At 43.3% G+C, this 19,555-nt stretch overlaps 1 protein-coding gene across 1 annotated transcript in view; it reads left to right on the forward strand.

Moving 5' to 3' along the window:
* LOC307240356 (uncharacterized protein) overlaps positions 1-18,654 on the forward strand; it is a 21,605-nt gene extending 2,951 nt beyond the window's left edge. The window contains exons 2-4 of the mRNA XM_080014116.1: positions 8,364-8,755; positions 12,752-13,216; positions 14,894-18,654. Of these exons, the coding sequence (XP_079870242.1) occupies positions 8,482-8,755; positions 12,752-13,216; positions 14,894-15,540 (1,386 nt within the window). The 5' untranslated portion in view covers positions 8,364-8,481 and the 3' untranslated portion in view covers positions 15,541-18,654. The remainder of the gene's footprint in view (positions 1-8,363; positions 8,756-12,751; positions 13,217-14,893) is intronic.
* Positions 18,655-19,555: the final 901 nt, after the last annotated feature.

The following is a 19,555-nucleotide window of genomic DNA, read 5'->3' on the forward strand; positions in this document are numbered from 1 at the left end:
TCTCCTTGGGCCTGTCATCCTCCGAGTTGTCGTCGGCATAGGGACGTACTCACTTGAGTTATATGGCAGTGAGTTGACCTTGGCAGACAATTTGATCCTCCAGGGTCCAACTGATGAGGTTATGTAACACAGGAATAATACAGCAGAACATTCACCTGAAAACTATGACAATGGCTACAAATATCATAGCGTATTTGGCTATCGTCGCTCCGTAAACTACCGAACTGATTCTCCAGCCACCCAGTCCATTCAAACTGTCCATGTGTTGCATTGTCCGTCATCTAAATGGCCATGGCTCCCATCTTGTTTGATGGTTTCAGCAAATTCTGATACTTCAAAATGAAAGCCAAATACATTTCAAATATATACATTTCTATTAATTATCTTTCCTACATCTGTTTATTTTGTTCTACATCCGTCGATCCGTTTGATTTCCTTCTATATATTTATGTATTTATATGTTTCTATATATTCCAATAATAATCGCAGTACTTCCGCTGGTTGTGACGTCATCGGTCACGTGGTAGCGGTCAGACGCGCTCCGATGCGGAGCAACGAGCCTCCAGAGTCGGAGAATGTGAACACCTCCACGTTTTGTCATCTTTTCAACCTTCACTTTCACACGCTGACAAATGGTCCGTCACTTGTGTGTCGCTGAGCTTTTTTAAATGTTATTTTCGACGCGACAACCACCGCTATATTGCTTCCGTTAGCATTAGCTGCATGCTAGCAGACCGCGAAGCACCGATCTGTCCTGCAGAGGAAGACCGAGCAGAGTGCACCGGAGAGCAAGGCGTCCCGCAGCCAGACAGCGGTGCTTTGAGCCCAGCCCAGCCCAGCTCTGCTTCGCTCAGCTCAGGTCAGTCAGTCTTGATCACTGATTTTGTTTCCTTTTTATGGAACTTCACGTATTTACATTATAGACGGTCGCACACAGATATCACGCTATAGTCACTCATGGAATGATCCTATAATAGTGTTACAGATTTTTCACATTGTCTATTGAACCATATAGTATGTTTTGTTTTTGGGAAGTCATGGTGTGTGTAAAAAATATCTTCGTTGTCGTACTATTACCTAGTGGACATTTAATGTAACATCCTCGGTCTAAAGTGGGATAACCAAGTTGTTTAAGCTTGCGTTATATATTATCATGATTAACCACTACGTTTGAAACGACATTATTGGAATAAAGTTGATAACATTAAATTTTTTGAAATTTAATTAAATTTTATTGGAATAACAATGCAAGACGGAATATAAAAGTGATGAAGTATTTTTACCTTACATTTTTTCTCTCACAAACAGCCCACCCCAACTCCCATACAAGCTGTTGCTTGTATGCCCCCACCATTGAAGAGATTACACAAAATAGCCCATACAACAACAATAAAAGTTGACAGCCTTCATAATGTACAATGTATTCCAGTATACATTGGGGTAAAATAAATTGAATCTTCTATTTTATGGGTTCAAGTGCTTGGGGGGTTAAGCTAAGCGCAAGCTTAATCATATGCAGCCGCCAATTTGTCTACAAACCCCAATTCCAATGAAGTTGGGACGTTGTGTAAAACGAAAATGAAAACATTACAATGATTTGCAAATCCTTTTCAATCTATATTCAATTGAATACACTACAAAGACAAGATATTAAATGTTCAAACTAATAAACTTTGTTTTTTTGCAAATATTCACTCATTTTGAATTTGATGCCTGCAACATCAAAAAAGCTGGGACAGGGGCAACAAAAGACAGTTGAGGGATGCTCAAAAAACAGCTGTTTGGAACATTCCTCAGGTGAACAGGTTAATTGGAAACAGGTGAGTGTCATGATTGGGTATAAAAGGAGCATCCCTGAAAGGCTCAATCGTTCACAAGCAAGGATGGGGCGAAGTTCACCACTTTGAAGAACTGCGTGAGAAAATAGTCCAACAGTTTAAGAAAAACGTTTCTCAACATTCAATTGCAAGGAATTTAGGGATTTCATTTCAGGAAAGGTGATGTAACACAGTGGTGAACATGCCCCTGTCCCAGCTTTTTTGGAATGTGTTGCAGGCATCAAATTCAAAATGAGTGAATATTTGCAACAAAACAATAAAGTTTATCAGTTTGAACATTAAATATCTTGTCTTTGTAGTATATTCAATTGAATATAGGTTGAAAAGCATTTGCAAATCATTGTATTCTGTTTTTATTTACATTTTACACAACGTCCCATCTTCATTGGAATTGGGGATTGTAATAGGGGTTGTCATGTTTCAGGAAGACGTTATCTCTGTTGGTAGACTTATAGCGAAGTCTCTCCATGTGGAGCACATTCCCCAGATCTGTAAGCCACTGCTGGAATAGTAGCTAGTCTCCAACTTCCACTGTTGTATGATAAGGTCTTTGTCCAACAGCATACAGATGGGAGATGGCATGCCCCTCGTATTTGTTAATCGAAGGATTAACTACCACTGATCCAAAGATCGCATGTAATGGGTCTGGATCGATAGTTTTATTAAAGGCCTTTGATATGTAGTCAAATATGAGCGTCCAAAAGGAGATTAGTTCACTCTCCTCTAGAGTTTTATACAGAAAAGAGACTGATCCCTTAATGCTCGGTGCATGCCGAAGGATGCTGTTAATGTGTTATGTTTGGGCATATGTTCAAAATGTGGTATATGAGTCCTAATAAAATTCCTTACCTGAAGGTACCTATAGAAATTTGCTGCTGGCAGATCATAGGTCAGTTGTTGGTCAGAAGCAAGGTAGCCCTCAACATACTGTACATGTCCCTTATCGTGGCAATAAATCTGCCCTTCCAGATGGGAGAAGATTGGGTCAACCAAGGCAGGAGGAAAGGCATGGTTGTGGCAGATTGGGCTGTCAAAGTATACATTCGGCAGTTTGAGGAAATATTTGATTTGTTTCCATATCTTTTAGGAGTGAAGAATACTTGTGTTGTTTATGTAGCTTGGAATCTTTGTCCTGTTACCGTAAAATATGGGTTATTGGGTATTTAAGCAAAGTATGAGACAGACGAGAGTTAACTCTTGATCAAGGGTCATCACAGAGGCAAGCAGGACATGGGAAGGGTTTGAACCGTCTTAGTGTGACGAGCGATAGCGAGACTAGAACAGGTTCTAACTAGTTTCAATGGGCATTGTTTATTGTGACAAGAGATGGTGTTCATCTTGCATAACAGGATGCCTGTGGTTTTCCAAGTGCAGCAGAGTGTAACACAGCTGTGTTGGATTATATGATCACACAATAATACAGGGGTCAAGTTTGATAAAGTCCATCATAAGGTATTGAAACGGCTGTGATGGAGTAGGCTGCGTCAGGCCGGGTAGTCAAAGAGCGCCTTGTGGGGTGTGTTTAGCACATGTCATACAATTAGATAGCCAGTTCTGGATGATTGGAGCAAATATATTGTAACAAATATATTGTAACATTCCACTCCTTTTGGGCATATAATCAAAAGGGTAACAGGAAACAAAGGATCAGAGCCAGCAACGACGTGGGGCATTAGGGAGCAGACATTACAGCTGGTAGTCGCACAGCAGTGGCAACAGAGTGATAACAAAGAATGTCTTCCGGAAAAAGGGGGGGGAAAGAGGTATTGAAGGAACGACAATGTTGGGATATCGGAGTGGGGAGAGGAGAGGGGTGAGAGTAGGTGGGGTAGGTGGAGCTGAAGTGAGTACGGTGAACGTGGACTAGAATTAATTAAGAGTTAAGAGAATTAAGAATCTTTATTTGTCACATGACACATCGCACTACAACACATGCATATATATATATATACCCACATGCACATGCTTTTTGGGTGGTGGCCAGTGAAATGTTGCCTCTGCATTTCTCCCATCCTTCACAGAGGAATGAGAGATGGGAACGATAATCCCTTTCTTTACCAAAGAGTTAAAAACAGGTCATCGTTCCAACTATGTCATCGGATGAGAGGGGATTCTGAGCGTGTCGAAGGCGATAGGAATTCTTTGGTGTAATGACATAAGGCTCCGCAGCCCTCACCAGTCCCATGTCAGCCCTGTCGAGGGCCCAAAGATTTTCAGGAACATTTGGGAAGTCTGTCTGCGACGGAGGTCGGAGCAAGAAATGGAGAAAATCTGAGGAGTTGTTTCCCCACTGGGACCAAATCATGCATAGTAAGGTAGAAAGTGCCCCGAGAGGGCCTGTGTGAGGCAGGAAACGAGGTCGTAGTGGTTACCCAGTCCTTGGCCACAAGAGCCCTAGGCAGCCATAGGCCAACGTCCTGCCACTCAATGTCTCTAGCTTTCGCTAGGGAAACATGGGATGGGAGAATGAGAGCGAGGGGCGCTAGGGAGGGAGGAAGGGAAATCGAGCAGGCGGCCATTGAGGAACTGTAATAGTAGCCTGTTAATTTGATAGGCAGGAGTGAGCACTCCCAGTGGGAGGTGTAGTGGGGGCCAGTGTTTTCGAAAAAGGCGGCGGTACAGTGTAAGGTGGAGGGAGACATGAACGATAAGGGGGACGCAATAACATCCGATGCAGCGCATTTTATTGTGATTACCAGGGTTTAACATGACCATCTGGCCCATGTTCTCTTTTTGTTACTTCGCCTCAGCTTTGTTTTGTTTGTCCCGTGAGTGGACGTCTTCAGTGTATTCGTCGTGGGCGACGATGGTGGGGAAATCTGCAGTTTTCCAGCTGATGCAGAAACGGTGCAACATGTTGCTGAGGTGTTTAGGAACACCGTTTTTAGGTGGACTTCCCACAAATTGAGCAGTAGCTGGCCCACAACGCCAGGTTTGGTCATCCCGCTGTGGATCTCATACACTCCCATAAGGCAACAGGCTTATTGGGAAACCGTTTCCTCCGGTTTTTGGGTGCATTGTGAGATGTGGATGAAGTCCAGGTGTAATGGGAACATCAACAGAAACTGCTCCCATGATGTGGTTTACCAGGGTTCGGTAGGGGGTGTTGGTTATGTCGAGCCAGGTGACGTGTTGGGAACGGATTTGGCGATCGTTTACCCAATCAGGTCAGAGACTTTGTGGTAGTGACGCCACACGTCATCAGGAGGACGCGGGGCATATGGGTGCCAGTTGGAGGGTAGCTCATGCACAGGGCTTTGAATTGGGGACCCCATTTTACACTGTTTTCGATGGAGCTTGTTATTCCTTTTACCACTTCCCTTAAATTGGCCTCTGCCCAGGGCTGGTATACCAGCGTGGGGCTGTCAGGTCCTGACACTTCCATCATTGGAAAGGGTTTGGCATCACCCGAGTCCTTCTTTCCCTCTTTCACCTGGCGGTCGCGGAGAGCATAGTTGTGACCCGGTGGATCGGGGTCAGGTGCAGCAGGGCCAAGGTCGTAAGGATCTTCTGATTCGAGGGCTTCATTTTGGGGGACATTTTGTGTTGGGCGTCTACGCCTCGGGGGATGGGAGTCCAGGTCCGGATCCCGGTACCCTCGCAACGGGGCATGAAGAGAAGGATACAGAGAGGCATGAGGTTGATACGCTGGTGGAGCATTTGGTTCTAATGTTTTTGGGTTCTTCTCACCTTCTCCCTTCTTATTCTGTCCCTGACAGTGTTTGTTTTGCCTTTTCCCTTTTTTTCAGCTTCTGCTAACCATTCACCATATGCCCACCAGTTTACAGTACATATGAACCTTTCTTTCCTTTCTTCCTTTTTTCTCTCTACTTCCTCTAACTTTTCCTTAAAACTGCTTTAGCTGATTAGTACTAAAACTCCACCTGCGCGACCGTTTGCGGATCCTTCCTTTTCATAAATTGATATGGAGCTGCATTTTCCCTTCTCCTTTTATTTTCTTCGTCTAACTTTGTATTTCCTGAACCCATTGTGCCTATAATCGCATGGACTTGAGACATTTATTACGAAAAACTCAATTACTGGACCATAATTCTTAAACGAATAAGACCAATGCGGGTGATTCGTAATACCACAATACACGTCTGCAGGTCTGCTCTTGTGAATGTGGTCTGCCAGCAGGCAGACGTGCCAAAAGGTAAGTGCATTCAGATTGGTTGCCAAGTAGTAGGATTTAAATTGCGGTAAACCAAAGCCACCTTCTGTTTAATATTTTCATAGAGGTTCTTTAGATATTCTGGCCGTTTTGTTGTTCCAGATAAAAGATAAGATGGAGTCTAACTTCTTCAAATGTTAAAGGGGAATAAAAACAGGGATGGATTGAAAAATGTATAAAAAATATTGGGAGGGCAACCATCTTTATGGCGTTAATGCGACCAACCATTGAGATGGGCAGTGTATTCAATATTCTGTTTTAACTGATGCATCTTAGATTCCCAGTTTCTTTCCAAGAGTTTCCCATGCTCTCTTGTGGCAATTATATCTAATGTTTCAAATTGGTCCCTTGAAATTTTAAAGGGAGTGGTTTGTCGAAAGCTTAGGTCTACTTTCTCTGATATGGGCATCAGTTCAGACGGATGCTGGAGTGGCATTGTTGAAGAGTTTTCGAAGACTGCTTATCTAAAAGAGGGTCTAGGATGAAGCTAAAGTCTCCCCCAATTAGAATGTTAGTCTCTGAGATATTGGGGATCGCATTAAAGACCTTCTGGAAGAAAAGAATCCTCAAAATGGGGGGCATACATGTTCACTAATGTTATAGGTACAGAATTTCAAACGCCAGCTACTATAAGGAACCTACCATTGGGATCGCTGATTGTGAAAGAGTGGATGAAAGGAACATTTTTCCTTATCAAAATTGCCACCCCCTGTGCTTTAGTGTTGTTGTCTCCTCTACAGTTGTTCCCAATCACACTGGAACAATGGCACAGCCCTTTTTCGATGTGTTCATGATGTCAAACATAACACACCAAAAAGAAAACATTTCTCCTGGCAGTGGGAAAGGTGTCTTTTAGCGGGTTTACCCAGGTTTAAAAATACCATAGCAAACCGGCTTATTTTGGTGTAAAAACTGCATATCTTTGGTGTTCGGGCACAAAGTGCTGGATTAAGTGCATTACGCTTTACGGCACTCTGTCGCTTCTTTGATGTTTGGCTCTGGTAATTACAGGTTTTTTTTGCCTGGTCAAGTGTTCTGGCAGTTTCGCCTGCCACCCGCCACCCATGTGACATTTTCAGGGGCCTCTGACACAGAGACACAGACAATGGCGTTGTAGACACACCAGTTTATTATAGAGAGAGGGCTAGTTCGAATAAGCCCAGGAGCAGATGGATATGTCAGGGGCTCCACTCGTGTGGGTGGGTGTGTTTTACCTGTTGCCCATGAGACCAACCAACGAGCAACAGGTATGCACCATTCTGACCCTGGGGCCCCAATTACTGTCTGCTCAAACCACACCATCCCCACACCACAAATTTGTATGTCAAAAACATAAATTAGAAACTTGCTGGTCAGAATTTCCCGTAATAATGCTCATACAAAACGTAGCTGCTCCACTCCCCATGGGGGCCCTCACTTTCATTGCGCCACAGGGTTTGTTTCACCCTCTGACTCACGCGCGACCCAAACTGCCAGGCCCATCACATCTGGTACCTACACCGGTAGCAGGAGGATGATCCCCTTGCCCTCTCTCCCCGAGCTGTAGACTCAGAACTCAGTCCAAGGCTCCGGGAAGCAGCGAGGTCTGGGCAAGGGGCATTGTAACCGGGGTGTACATTTTATTTGCATTTGTAATATAGACTCTTATAGCGGTTCAAAATATACCTGTAAAATAAAGTTTTACGACATTAGCGTAAGAGTGCAGTTGCGCTCAATCTGTAGGGGCGCTAAATACCAAAAGTTACTGTGGCGGACAAAGGGGCATGGTCAAGCACTGGCTGCAGACGACAGCACGGTTCCCTTTCCTGCGGCCACCAAGCTGCCTCGAATTGGCTCTATCAGCGCCGCGCTGATTGGTCCGACTGGAGGCAGGGAGTTTTCTTGATGTTTGTCTGTCTTACAGAGGGTGATCGGTGCAGGGGCTCGTGAGCAGCCAGGCAGCAGAACACTATTCCCCCTGCGCCCGAGAGGATCATTATTATCCACATTATTATAATCATAATCCTCAGTTGTTATATATAATTGTGGCCAGCATGCCGTGTTGTGAAATGGACAATAATACTCTCACCATGTTGGCGCACCACGGCCAGTAAGACTGCGTCTCCCTCCCTAAACCCTTACTTGTGGGAGTCTCTGCCCACAGGTAAGGGTTTAGGGAGGGAGAGCAGCTTGGTGGCCGCGGGAAAGAGAACTGTGCTGTCGTCCGTAGCCGGTGCTTGACCACACCCCTTTTCCGCCACAGTTACCTCGTGCTGCTTTAATTTAATTAAAGACAATAAACATAAAATGAATTACAAAAGAAACATTTATATTATATTATATAAAACATTTACATTTTCTTCTCATTCTAGAACAACGAGAAGAGAAGCTCCCAGCATCGCTCTTTGAACCGGAAGTAGATTACACCACTCACTTTCCTGCCGACTCCAACACAAACACGTGACCAGAAGCTCCACGACTACAACAGCAATGGCGGAGCGGCTCCAACTGTTCACCTTTTCGATACGAGAGAGAATAGCGGCGGCGGTGGGAGAGCTTCTGTTCCTGTGTGACAAGGTGAAGGTGGGAGAAGAAGTGAGAGACGCAGTGAGCGACAAGGTGATAGTGGCAGGAGGAGACATTTTCAGAGAGTTTGAACGGTCTGTGGTGGACTGGGAGAGCAGGCGCTCTGAGCAGGAGATCCGTATGCTGTACAGAGTGCTTGGTTTCATCCTGAGACCCAGAGTCCAGCTGAGCAGAACAGGTCTGTATCCTTCTAATATCTTAAAAATGAATATATAACTACATAAACAGGCTTTCCTCAATGGCTGCCATATAGATGCAGTGTACACACCAGACCAAGCTGCACAGAGTAGGTCTGTATGAAGTACTAATCTGTCATCTGTCCATCCATTCATTATTTATCCATCTTCTATCTATCTATCTGCCTATATATTCCTGCCATGTTGCTCTCAGCGCCTTGGTCCAAGTATCCACAAAGAGGGTACGTAGAGCCTATCGTCGGTCTCCTCCGGTGCTTCTTGGAAAAAAAATGCATTTCATCGTCCCATTCCGTTTGAAATCCGCTGTTTGAAATGTTCTCCAAATCCGGGATTATGCAGGTATCAGATTCAGAAGTGATGTCGTTTTCAGCATCGCTGTCAAGAGACTCATGGCGGAAAATGTAGTCCAGAACAAGCTGCTTACACTGACTTGGATCTATTGTACTGATCAGATTAAGGTCCGAGATATGAATCAGAGCCTCCGCCACCCGCTTTGCGTAATCCCCAATGATACGGAGAAAAAAGTTTTCACAGACAAGTGAGACCGAAAAACCCCCGTGCTGCGCTTTAACCGTCTGTTTAAGGAATTGAAGTAGGTGCGTGACGCAAATGTTTCTTTTTTTGAATCCGCCGCAATGGATCCAGGTGTGTGTAAATGTAGTACGATTTAAATGTTGAATTCTATCAAAACGGTTTTACATTTTGACTTCGCAGCGGATCGGATGGAGCAGAAGACCATATAAAGAAATTTGTGATGAGCTGATTCCCGCTCGTGCAGAGAATAGAAAGAACATTGGAAACGGAGCGTTTTGTTTACAGCGATTACTTTGTCATTAGTTAACCTCATTATTTGACAGTTTGGCCACTAGGGATGCAACGGTACAGTGGGCTCACGGGTGGGTATGTATCACGATTTTTGGGGCTGTAGTAATGGTACGGTTTGGGTACCTTTTATATTTTTGTTTTTAATTCAAAAAGTTAAAAGGTGTAAAATGGTTTTATAGTAGTCTGCCATAAATAAGTAGTGTAACACTCTGTGTATAACTGCGGGAGGAGACGAGGTTTCAAGTTCATTGGTGGATTGTTATAATTTGCTTAAGTTCATCTGATTGTAGAGGGGGTGTCCAGGATGGTCAATAATTCAAACATTAATTTCCGTTTATATTTTTTATATAGTATTTTTTAACCTTTTATCAATATAAAACAAAACCAATACTATAGTTGGTTATTTTGTGTAGATCAGGTATAAACAGTATTTTTCACACTGTGATAGCAATTCCTTGAATTTTCTTGGAATAGTCAGCGGTGTTGCGATCATCAATAATACTCTCTCTAGATGTGTATTAAATAATAGGTCATATATATTTTCCCTTTGTAACCTTAGGCATGACTAAGGACAGACCTGAACATTGTCGAAACCAAATGCTGTGTACGTGTGGATCGGAACTCGCTCAAGCGCCACGTCCCATGGAAACTGCATCTTATCTCTGTTGATCGAGAACAGCTAGACATTGTTCTGAGCAAGTCAACCGCAACAACAAGGTTTTGCCTGTTTTTTAAATTAGATTCAACTTTATTGTCATTGCACAAAGTACAAGTACTGAGACAACAAAATGCAGTTTAGCATCTACCCAGAAGTGCAAGAGAAGCAATAAAGTGCAATGTTTGTATAAAATATATCTACAGGTACTCCTCACTTAACGACCTACCTGTTTAATGACTGTTCGACTTAGGACCAGCTCTCCGACCAGTCTGTATTGTGCGCTGCGTACATTACTGCGGCACGTGCGCAGTGTCTCAGTGTCAAGCATCTCATCGCACATCACCCTTTACATACTATATACACTATATACTGTACTATACACTGTATACATCTAATCCCATCACTGTTCTCAGTCTCGTTCCCGCAGCCTGTCAGTATTCGCTACACTAGCGTTCGCAATTGCCACGCCCCCTTACCGTGAAATAACACGGGTCCTCGCTTATTGACAAATTCGTTTAACGACCTGGTTCTAGGAACTGAACTCGGTCGTTAAGTGAGGAGTACCTGTATATGAATAATATGTTAACAGTAGTGGGTATGGATATACTAAATATGTACAGTATGAACAGAGTTAATAATATTCACTGAATGAATATGAATGCACTAAAATATATACAATATGAGCAGTATTAACAGAATGATGAGCAGTATTTACAGAATGGATATGGATACATTAAAGTATATACATAAAGAGCAGTATTAACAGAGTGCATATGAATATGCTACAATAGTTAGTATAGTATATTAGTATAGCCGGTTGTGGCAATTTCGCCTACCACGTGCCACCTAAGTGGTGAGTTCAGGGACCTCTGGCACAGGGACACAGAAGACGGGGGTTGTAGACAAGTTCAAGTTACCAGTTTATTGTGGAGAGTGGGCCAGTTATAAACCCAGGAACGGAATGTCATGACAGGGGTTTGTGTGGGGATGGGGGTTTTACCTGCTGCTTGTTAGACCAAGCAACAGGCACCCTGCAGCCACCCTGATCCCAATTACCTAGATCCAGGTCAGGTGTGGCTGCTCAAGCCACTCCATCCCTACACCAGTTGTATTAATATTGATACAAAAACGCAAAGGCGCAATGTAGAAGAGTGAAGTCACTGAAGTGCAGTTTGTGTGTGAGGGGGGCTGGGTGGGTAATCTGGAGGTGTGGGGAGGGGTTAATCCAGGTATGGGGGGTAGACTTCAGCAGGATGAAAGCTGAGGGGAAGAGGCAGTTCCTGGGTGCAGACAGCCTGTGGCTGTGGTGAGAGGTGTCTCTGGCGATGCTGCGTGCCCTCCGCAGGCACCGCTTGTGCAGGAGAGCCTCAATCGCAAGGAGTGGTGGTGATGTGTTGGGCAGTTTTCACCACCCTCTGCAGTGCTTTCTGGTCTGCAGCGGTACAGTTGCCGTACCAGACTGAGAGGCAGTTGTGAGGATGCTCTCAATGGTGCAGTGGTAGAAGTTCACTAGGATCTGTGGAGTCGTGGGCTTTCTGCAGTCTCCTCAGGAAGAAGACAGCTGATGAGCCTTTTTGACGAGGGTCAAGGTGTTGATGGCCCGAGAGAGGTCCTGGGAGATGTGGACACCAAGAAACCTGAAACTGGTGACACGCTTGACCTCCATCCCATTGATGTGGATCGGGGTGTGTGTGCCACCCTTCATCTTCTTAATATGTTTCAACACGGTCATGACCTTTTGTGTGTAACAACCTTCTTCTTACTTCTTCTTTCTTAACCTTTAAAAACCGGCGACCCCAACTTATCATTGGAGAACTTAGCTGCAACCCTTCAGGTTCCCTTCAGCCCTACAAAAGAGCCGTTCAAGGGAAGTTCGTCATAAAGAGGGACAAGGCCATCCCGGGGATTGTCTTCTGACTTGACCTTGATTGATTGCACTCTTTTAAAAAACAAAAACATTTCTCTGTAGTTTTATTCTGTTTCTATTGAAAGGCTGCGTAGCTGCGTGCCATTGTAGAAAATAAAAAATAAAAAATAGACCTTTCACAAAAATACAGAAATGCCATGTGGCGCATGTGGCCGGTGGCGCTGCAACAGTGGATTCAATAGGAGGAGCACTTGTGGCATGCTGTGCCTGTACACTGTGCTGACACGTCCGGTGGACTTCAACCATGTTACCAAAATACTGCAGTGCACATGTTTGTATTGAATCGTAGGGAGCGTACCATACAGTTCGAGAACATACCGCGTACCACTGAATCCCTGTTTGCCACGCCTAATATGAAAATCCAAAAATGTAACATTATACAATTTTTGACAGAAAATAAGGATAAGCATTATAGGTCGATTTAAAATGACATGTTTCATATTGTTGTAAACTGTAATTGGATTGAAATGAAAATGTTTCGACCTTTTGATTGGGTTAGAAAACTCAAAGTATATATAGAAGAATGCAACATTTGTAAGGTTTCACACATATTTTTGTGTCTTTCAGTGTTGCCTCCTGAGCACCAGCAACTCTCTGTCTGTAAAGAGGAGCTTCCCCCTGAGCAGCAGAAGTGGAGCCCCAGTCTGGGCCAGGAGGAGCCAGAGCTCCCACTCATTAAAGAGGAAGAGGAGGAACTACGTGTCGGTCAGGACGCTGGTATCACCCAGTTCCCCTCCCCTCCTGTCCCTGTGAAGACTGAACATGATAAAGAGTGTACTCAGTTGTCCCAGCTTCATCAAAGCCAAACTGAGGAGAAGAGAGAGGCAGAACCTGTAGCCAGCACCTCAACTGAACAGATGGAAACAGAAGGTGATGGAGAGGACTGGGGAGTGTCAGAAGCAGACAGTAGCTTAGATCCAGCTGCTGCTTTAGAACCAGCTGGTGCTGAGCAGCTCTTCTCTTCACACTCTTCTGAAACTGAGACTGAAGACAGTGATGAAGATTGGATGGAGATCAGACAACCTCAGTCAGGTAAGTTTTAATACTTTCTCCGACCAGGCTCTTGACTGGGTGAATATCAGCAGGTAACAACTTCATCAATTGCTGATTCAGCCCATTTATTAAAAATAAGCAAAATGATATGAGCACTACAGATACTCAAAATTACTGCTGCCCCCTGAAGGCCGACGATTGGAATCATCAGTCGCAAATCCGTCAGTTGCCTGAGATTCTTTAAGTCGAGCCGTTATCTTTTTTTCTTTCTTCTTTTTATTCCTCAGTCAGTGTACATTACAATAACTGGTTAAAACAGATAGAAGCTTACAATAGCACAGAGATAACATTTCAATGAGGAAATATCAATTAGGGGATCAGAGGATAGGACAGGTGAGCTCTTACAGATACCTGGGCATTCACTTCAGTATGGTTTGGCAACCTGTCTGTCCAGCGGAAGGCCCAGGTTACACTCACAAAGAGCCATGAAGATTTGGAGTTGGGCAAGGTTCCACCCTTCAGGTTGTTTTTGTCAGACAGGCACAAAAAATAATTTGACCCAATTCATGTCCTCCACTCTGAATACCAGCTCCTTCCGTCAGGCAGGCGTTTTAGGGTCCCCCAATGTAGGCTCAACCACTATAAGCACTCCTTTGGCCTCCTGTCCATCAAAGCACTGAATGCAACGTAAGAGAACTTTTATCCATTTGAATGTACTGTATGTTGTGGTTGATTGTATTTTACATATAATTTTGACAAAGACAAATTTCCTTCAGTACAAGAAAGTATCTCATTTTATCTTACACAAATTACAGTTCCAATCATACATTCCCCTAACTATTCTTTATTTCTCTGACTATATAATATTTATGGTGTTTACATGTCCAACAGCATCACTTCAATCTTCTAGTATTTTTTGTATCTTTGATACATTTCAGTCAGGCTTTTAAAGCAGCACAGAAACCTCACTGCTAAAACATTTTTTATTTTTCTATGCTGATTTTAGTACACTGTCTTTTTTGCCAAATCACAATTTTATTTAATAGATTCAAGGAGAGTTAGAATTTGTGTCACATCTCCTTTCCTCATAAGGATGAGGTTTTCCTCATATGTCTGTTAAAAGCATGTTTTACTGTTTAAGCCAATGTCTGTCTTCAGCAGCTGCTCTTACATGTGTGGTCGCCCAAGGTTCAGCTCTTGACCATAAATCGATTGTTTTAAACCAAAATCCTTAAATTGTTCTTTCTATCTCCTCACAGCATTCTCAGTACAGGAGTGGCATAGCGGTGTTCAAAAATATTTCATTCAGGGTGGTCTTCCCTGTTGCCTATGTTGTATATCTCTTCAAGTAAATGTTAGATCTTGTCTTATTTCACATTATTAACTGTGAATAGGTTGGGTTATATTATTTGTTGGTCAAATAGTTTGCTATGTAGTTGCAGTGTTAGCTACATTGTTGTGGACTATTTTCTTAGCGGAAGCTTCACAGTGGAAGCTTTGTAGTTGCCAAGCACACTGCTGTGCTTGGTTAAACTAGGCATACCAGTTATGAAATAATTTCAAATCAATAAGTGGCATAATGCAGCCAGTCGGTCATTATGACAAATTAACCCTCTTTTTCAGTGATCAAACTTTTCTCAACATCCTAAATTCTTGGCACCCTTTCTAACTTGTTCTATAATCCACTATTTTCTTTCTTTCCCTCTACTCTCTTAGGTTATGACAGCAAACGTCATCCTACTAACAGAGGAAACAAACTATATGACTGTGGACAGTGTGGGAAGACGTTTAAGACAAGGCCTGAAGTAAAAGTACATCAGCGGAGACACACAGGAGAGAAACCATACGAGTGTGAACAATGTGGGAAGCGCTTTACATTAAAGGGTGATTTAAAACGACATCTTCGGATACACACAGGAGAGAAACCATACGACTGTGAACAATGTGGGAAGTACTTTGCAACCAGGGCTGAAGTAAAACGACATAAGCGTATACACACGGGAGAGAAACCTTATGGGTGTGAACAGTGTGGAAAGCGCTTTAGGGCAAAGGCCGAAGAACAAATACATCAGCGCATTCACACAGGTGAAAGACCTTATCCCTGTGAACAGTGTGGGAAGAGATTCCGTCGACTAACCAGTCTCAAGATTCATCAGCGTATACATACAGGAGAGAAACCTTACTCATGTGAACAGTGTGGGAAGCGCTTTACAACGAGTGGTGATGTAATAGTACATCAGCGGTCACACACAGGAGAGAAACCTTATCTATGTGAAAAGTGTGGGAAGAGATTCAGTAAATCATCCAATCTCAAGAAACATAAGGGTACGCACACAGGAGAGACCAACCAACCAACCAACTAACTTTGCATCAATCCTTAAATATATCTAATAAAATCAGGTGATTCCACCCCTTTGTGGCAAACAGAACCTCTGTCATCAGAGAAGCAGCAGATGTTGATCAGTGAAGATATGTGGGCTCAAAGGAGAATCCGGAAGATGAAGCATCACAAGGAATGAGAGCTGAGGGTTTCCTGAAAGGCAGGAGAAGGACAAACCGACCTGAGTTTTTCTAAAAGTCAATGCTAGAATGTAGGGCTGCTGCGGTTATTGGCATTGCGCGGTGTTTTGGCATACACCGATTACATTACTTTCCCTATGCCCCACCATCACTTTGCTTTTTTTTGGGTGGGGGGGGGTTAGAAACTAAATCCATTTAGTTAAGTTTGGCATTCAGGGCTGAAGTTCATCACATGAAAAAAAAAATTCCAAGTTGTAAAATACTAAGCGAGTTATCAATAATTAGTCGGACGCTACAAAAGTGAAAGTGGAGGCTTCATGAGCACAGCAGAGTCGCAGCACAGGCTGCTAATCACGGTAGGAGAAGAGAAAAGGCTATAGGACACCTTAAATCAGGTACAGATTGGGACCTGTCTCCCTCCATCTGTAATTAGCACCTGTGCATAATGGGTACACTCCATGTTCTCAGTGCCCCCCGTTGTAAAATGTCTGGTGTTACCTTGTCATGACTTTATTAACTCGTGGGGAAAAAAATCCTCATTGTGGCATCCCTAGTAGAATGGCCTTAACTGAATGTGGATCTTGAAGTGATTCCTGCAGATGACCCAGAGGTTAAAAGGGACGTGACTGCGAACGCTATTGTAAAGGATTTGGAAAATGCCACTAACCGCCTGATCTATTACTTTTCATCTTGGATGAGGCTAAAAACATCTGTGGCCTGGTTTCTGAAGGTCAAGGAAATTCTCGTGTTATTGGGACAAAAAAGAAAGGAGTTTTGTGCTTCTGCAGGCCATGGTTAGAACAACCTGGAGATCCAAGAACATGAAGTGGAAAGAAGAATTCAGAGCTTCCAAGCCACACTTAAAGGACAGTCTAATTCCTGAAGATGTTGTGAAGGCAAATCATTCAATATGTTCAAAGGCAACTTTAAAGCTGAAATTGCCTCACTGAAGGGTGGCCTTTTAAACGTCTCCAAAGAGTGTTAACTGTACAAACTGGACCCAGAAATGGATGACGAAATCCTCAAAGTGGGTGGTCGCTTGAATAAAGCAGCACTGCCAGTAGAATCCAAACATCGAGTCATTTTGTCCAGAGACCTGCATGTATCCACGCCAATTTTGCACCATATCCATCAACTGGGACATACAGGAAAAAATCACATACTGTCCAGTTTATGGCAGAAGTACTGAATCATTAACGCAAACTCTGCTGCCTGGGAAGTCATATCTGACTGTTGTTTTTAGAGGCAACAGAACAAGGCTTGTTGAGCAGAAGATGGATGACCTTTCACAGATGTTGGGATTGACTATGTTGGCCCCATCAATGATAAGAGGCCAGGAGGCTGTCTTAGAAGATATGGAGTGCTTTTCACCTGTCTGACCAGTCGTGCTGTGCACTTGGAAGTGGCATATACAGTGGATACAGGATACTCCTACATAAATGCAGTTCCTGGATTAATCTGTAGACAAGGCCAGTCTCAGCCGTCGAATCTGATAACTATGGATATTTTTTGGTTTCTTTATTTAAATGGCAATGCATTTTGCATAGCAACTCAATGTGCAAAGTGACAATGCAACCTTCAATTCAGTTTGAATTGTTTTGATAAAAAATTTCAATGAGTCACCAGGAGATCGTTTTAGGGAAAGTTTCTCACAATATTGTTGTGATTTTCCAAAACAATATTACAAATCTACCAATGTGAGATTTTCAAATTAAAAATAGAAAATACGATCTAATGAATTCACTTCCACCAGAATACGTGTTACCATAGTAACATAAAAGCTTATTCAATTGCATTTCATATTGTTGTGGTTTTTTGGCCCCTCTATTTTGCAATTTGTGATTCAATGTGCCAGCGAAACAACGGCCCCAATCTATTACATTTACTTCTCAACACTCCCTTTTATAGTGATGTGCGGGTTTGAATAAATCGTTCAAAATTAACGACTCTTTTTACTGACTCGGGAGTGCGAGTGCTCGTCTCCACTAACTAATTTACTGACTCACCCTCCTATCTGCTACTAGCGAGATGACGTGTCACTCACTCTACTGTGCAACTCTTATATAAACTGTATTTGTTATAATGTATCAGTTAATTACTGTATTAACCTCTCCCTGTGAGAGAGGAAACTACTTTGGTGCTTGTTTCAACTCAGTACTCACTCGAGTCGCTCTCACAGACCGGAGCCCTGGCCCTGCCCTGAGCTGATTGGTCTGATGTGGGCTGCACCAATCATTTACTAACCTAAGCCTTGAGTCAGTGATTTGGGTTGCGAGTCACTGACTCACTCAGTACTTGTTCTCCCAGCCAGGAGCTGAAGGTCTGACTCGTGCTGTACCGACCGCACAGTCGCACCATTCAACTATCTTATGCTATTCAAGTTAGCCGGCTTGCCCGGTGGAAGTCTCTGGTACGCATGCTCTATGGGCACTGGGGGTGATGGGGGATTCCTCAAACTCTGGGTGACTGACTCGGTGAAAAATCCCACTCTTTAGTGAGTGATTCATACAAACTCAAGTCAGTAGAAAGAGTCGAACCTCCCATCTCTACTCTTTTGGTATCAAAATTCAAATGGAAATGCAATCTGTCAGTCCCCTCATCAAGGCGGGTCTTCAGTTATGACGTCCCTTCCTGGGGGACAGGTGTCATGCCAAAAAGTGATCATCTGCCAAAAAGTGATTTCCGTCGGCGGGACCGTGCACAGCCTGTTAAAGTTTCTATCCATCTACAACTGCTTTTATCTGGATCTAACATGTAAATACCCAGAACTATATGTCCATGGTGAGAGCAAACATGTTTGGCAAACTTTAAAGTCTCTTCTAACAGAATCATCACAATTGTGGCCAAAGAGTGTTTGCAGTTTATATATGTCATGTGACATTTAGATGATTATAGGCAAAAATCTAGTATTGTTTCCCATGTTTATATGTGTTTGCTATGTATAATATCCTTGTTTAGGCAGTGTTGTGGCAAAATCTGTAATAAAGGATCGTGAACAAATTTGTTGTGTGTATATTTATTTTAGAGAAACAGAGTTTAGTCTTTGCAAAGAGAGGAGAGGGAGAGAGCGAATGGCAGGACGCAGCCTGTGGTCGAGCTCACCCTGACCTGCTGGATGTAGGAAGAGCAGGCGTATATACAGTGGGGCAAAAAAGTATTTAGTCAGCCACCAATTGTGCAAGTTCTCCCACTTAAGATGAGAGAGGCCTGTTATTTTCATCATAGCATCACCTCAACTCTGAGACAAAATGAGAGAAAAAGAAATCCAGAAAATCACAGTCTGACTTTTAAAAAAATTTGCAAATTATGGGGGAAAATAAGTATCTTGTCAATAACAAATGTTCATCTCAATACTTTGTTATATACCCTTTGTTTGCAATGACAGAGGTCAAACGTTTTCTGTAAGTCTTCACAAGATTTTCACACACTGTTGCTGGTATTTTGGTCCATTCCTCCATGCAGATCTCCTCTAGAGCAGTGATGTTTTGGGGCTGTCGCTGGGCGACTTTCAACTCCCTCCAAAGATTTTCTATGGGGTTGAGATCTGGAGACTAGCTAGGCCACTCCAGGACCTTGAAATGCTTCTTACGAAGCCACTCCTTCGTTGCCCGGGAGGTGTATTTAGGATCATTGTCATGCTGAAAGACCCAGCCACGTTTCATCGTCAATGCCCTTGGAAGGAGGTTTTCACTCAAAATCTCACGATACATGGCCCCATTCATTCTTTCCTTTACACGGATCAGTCGTCCTGGTCCCTTTGCAGAAAAACAGCCCCAAAGCATGATGTTTCCACCCCCATGCTTCACAGTAGGTATGGTGTTCTTTGGATGCAACTCAGCTTACTTTCTCTTCCAAACA

The sequence above is a fragment of the Zeus faber genome, assembly GCF_960531495.2.
Source record: "Zeus faber genome assembly, chromosome: 14".
Classification (NCBI taxonomy): Eukaryota; Metazoa; Chordata; class Actinopteri; order Zeiformes; family Zeidae; genus Zeus; species Zeus faber.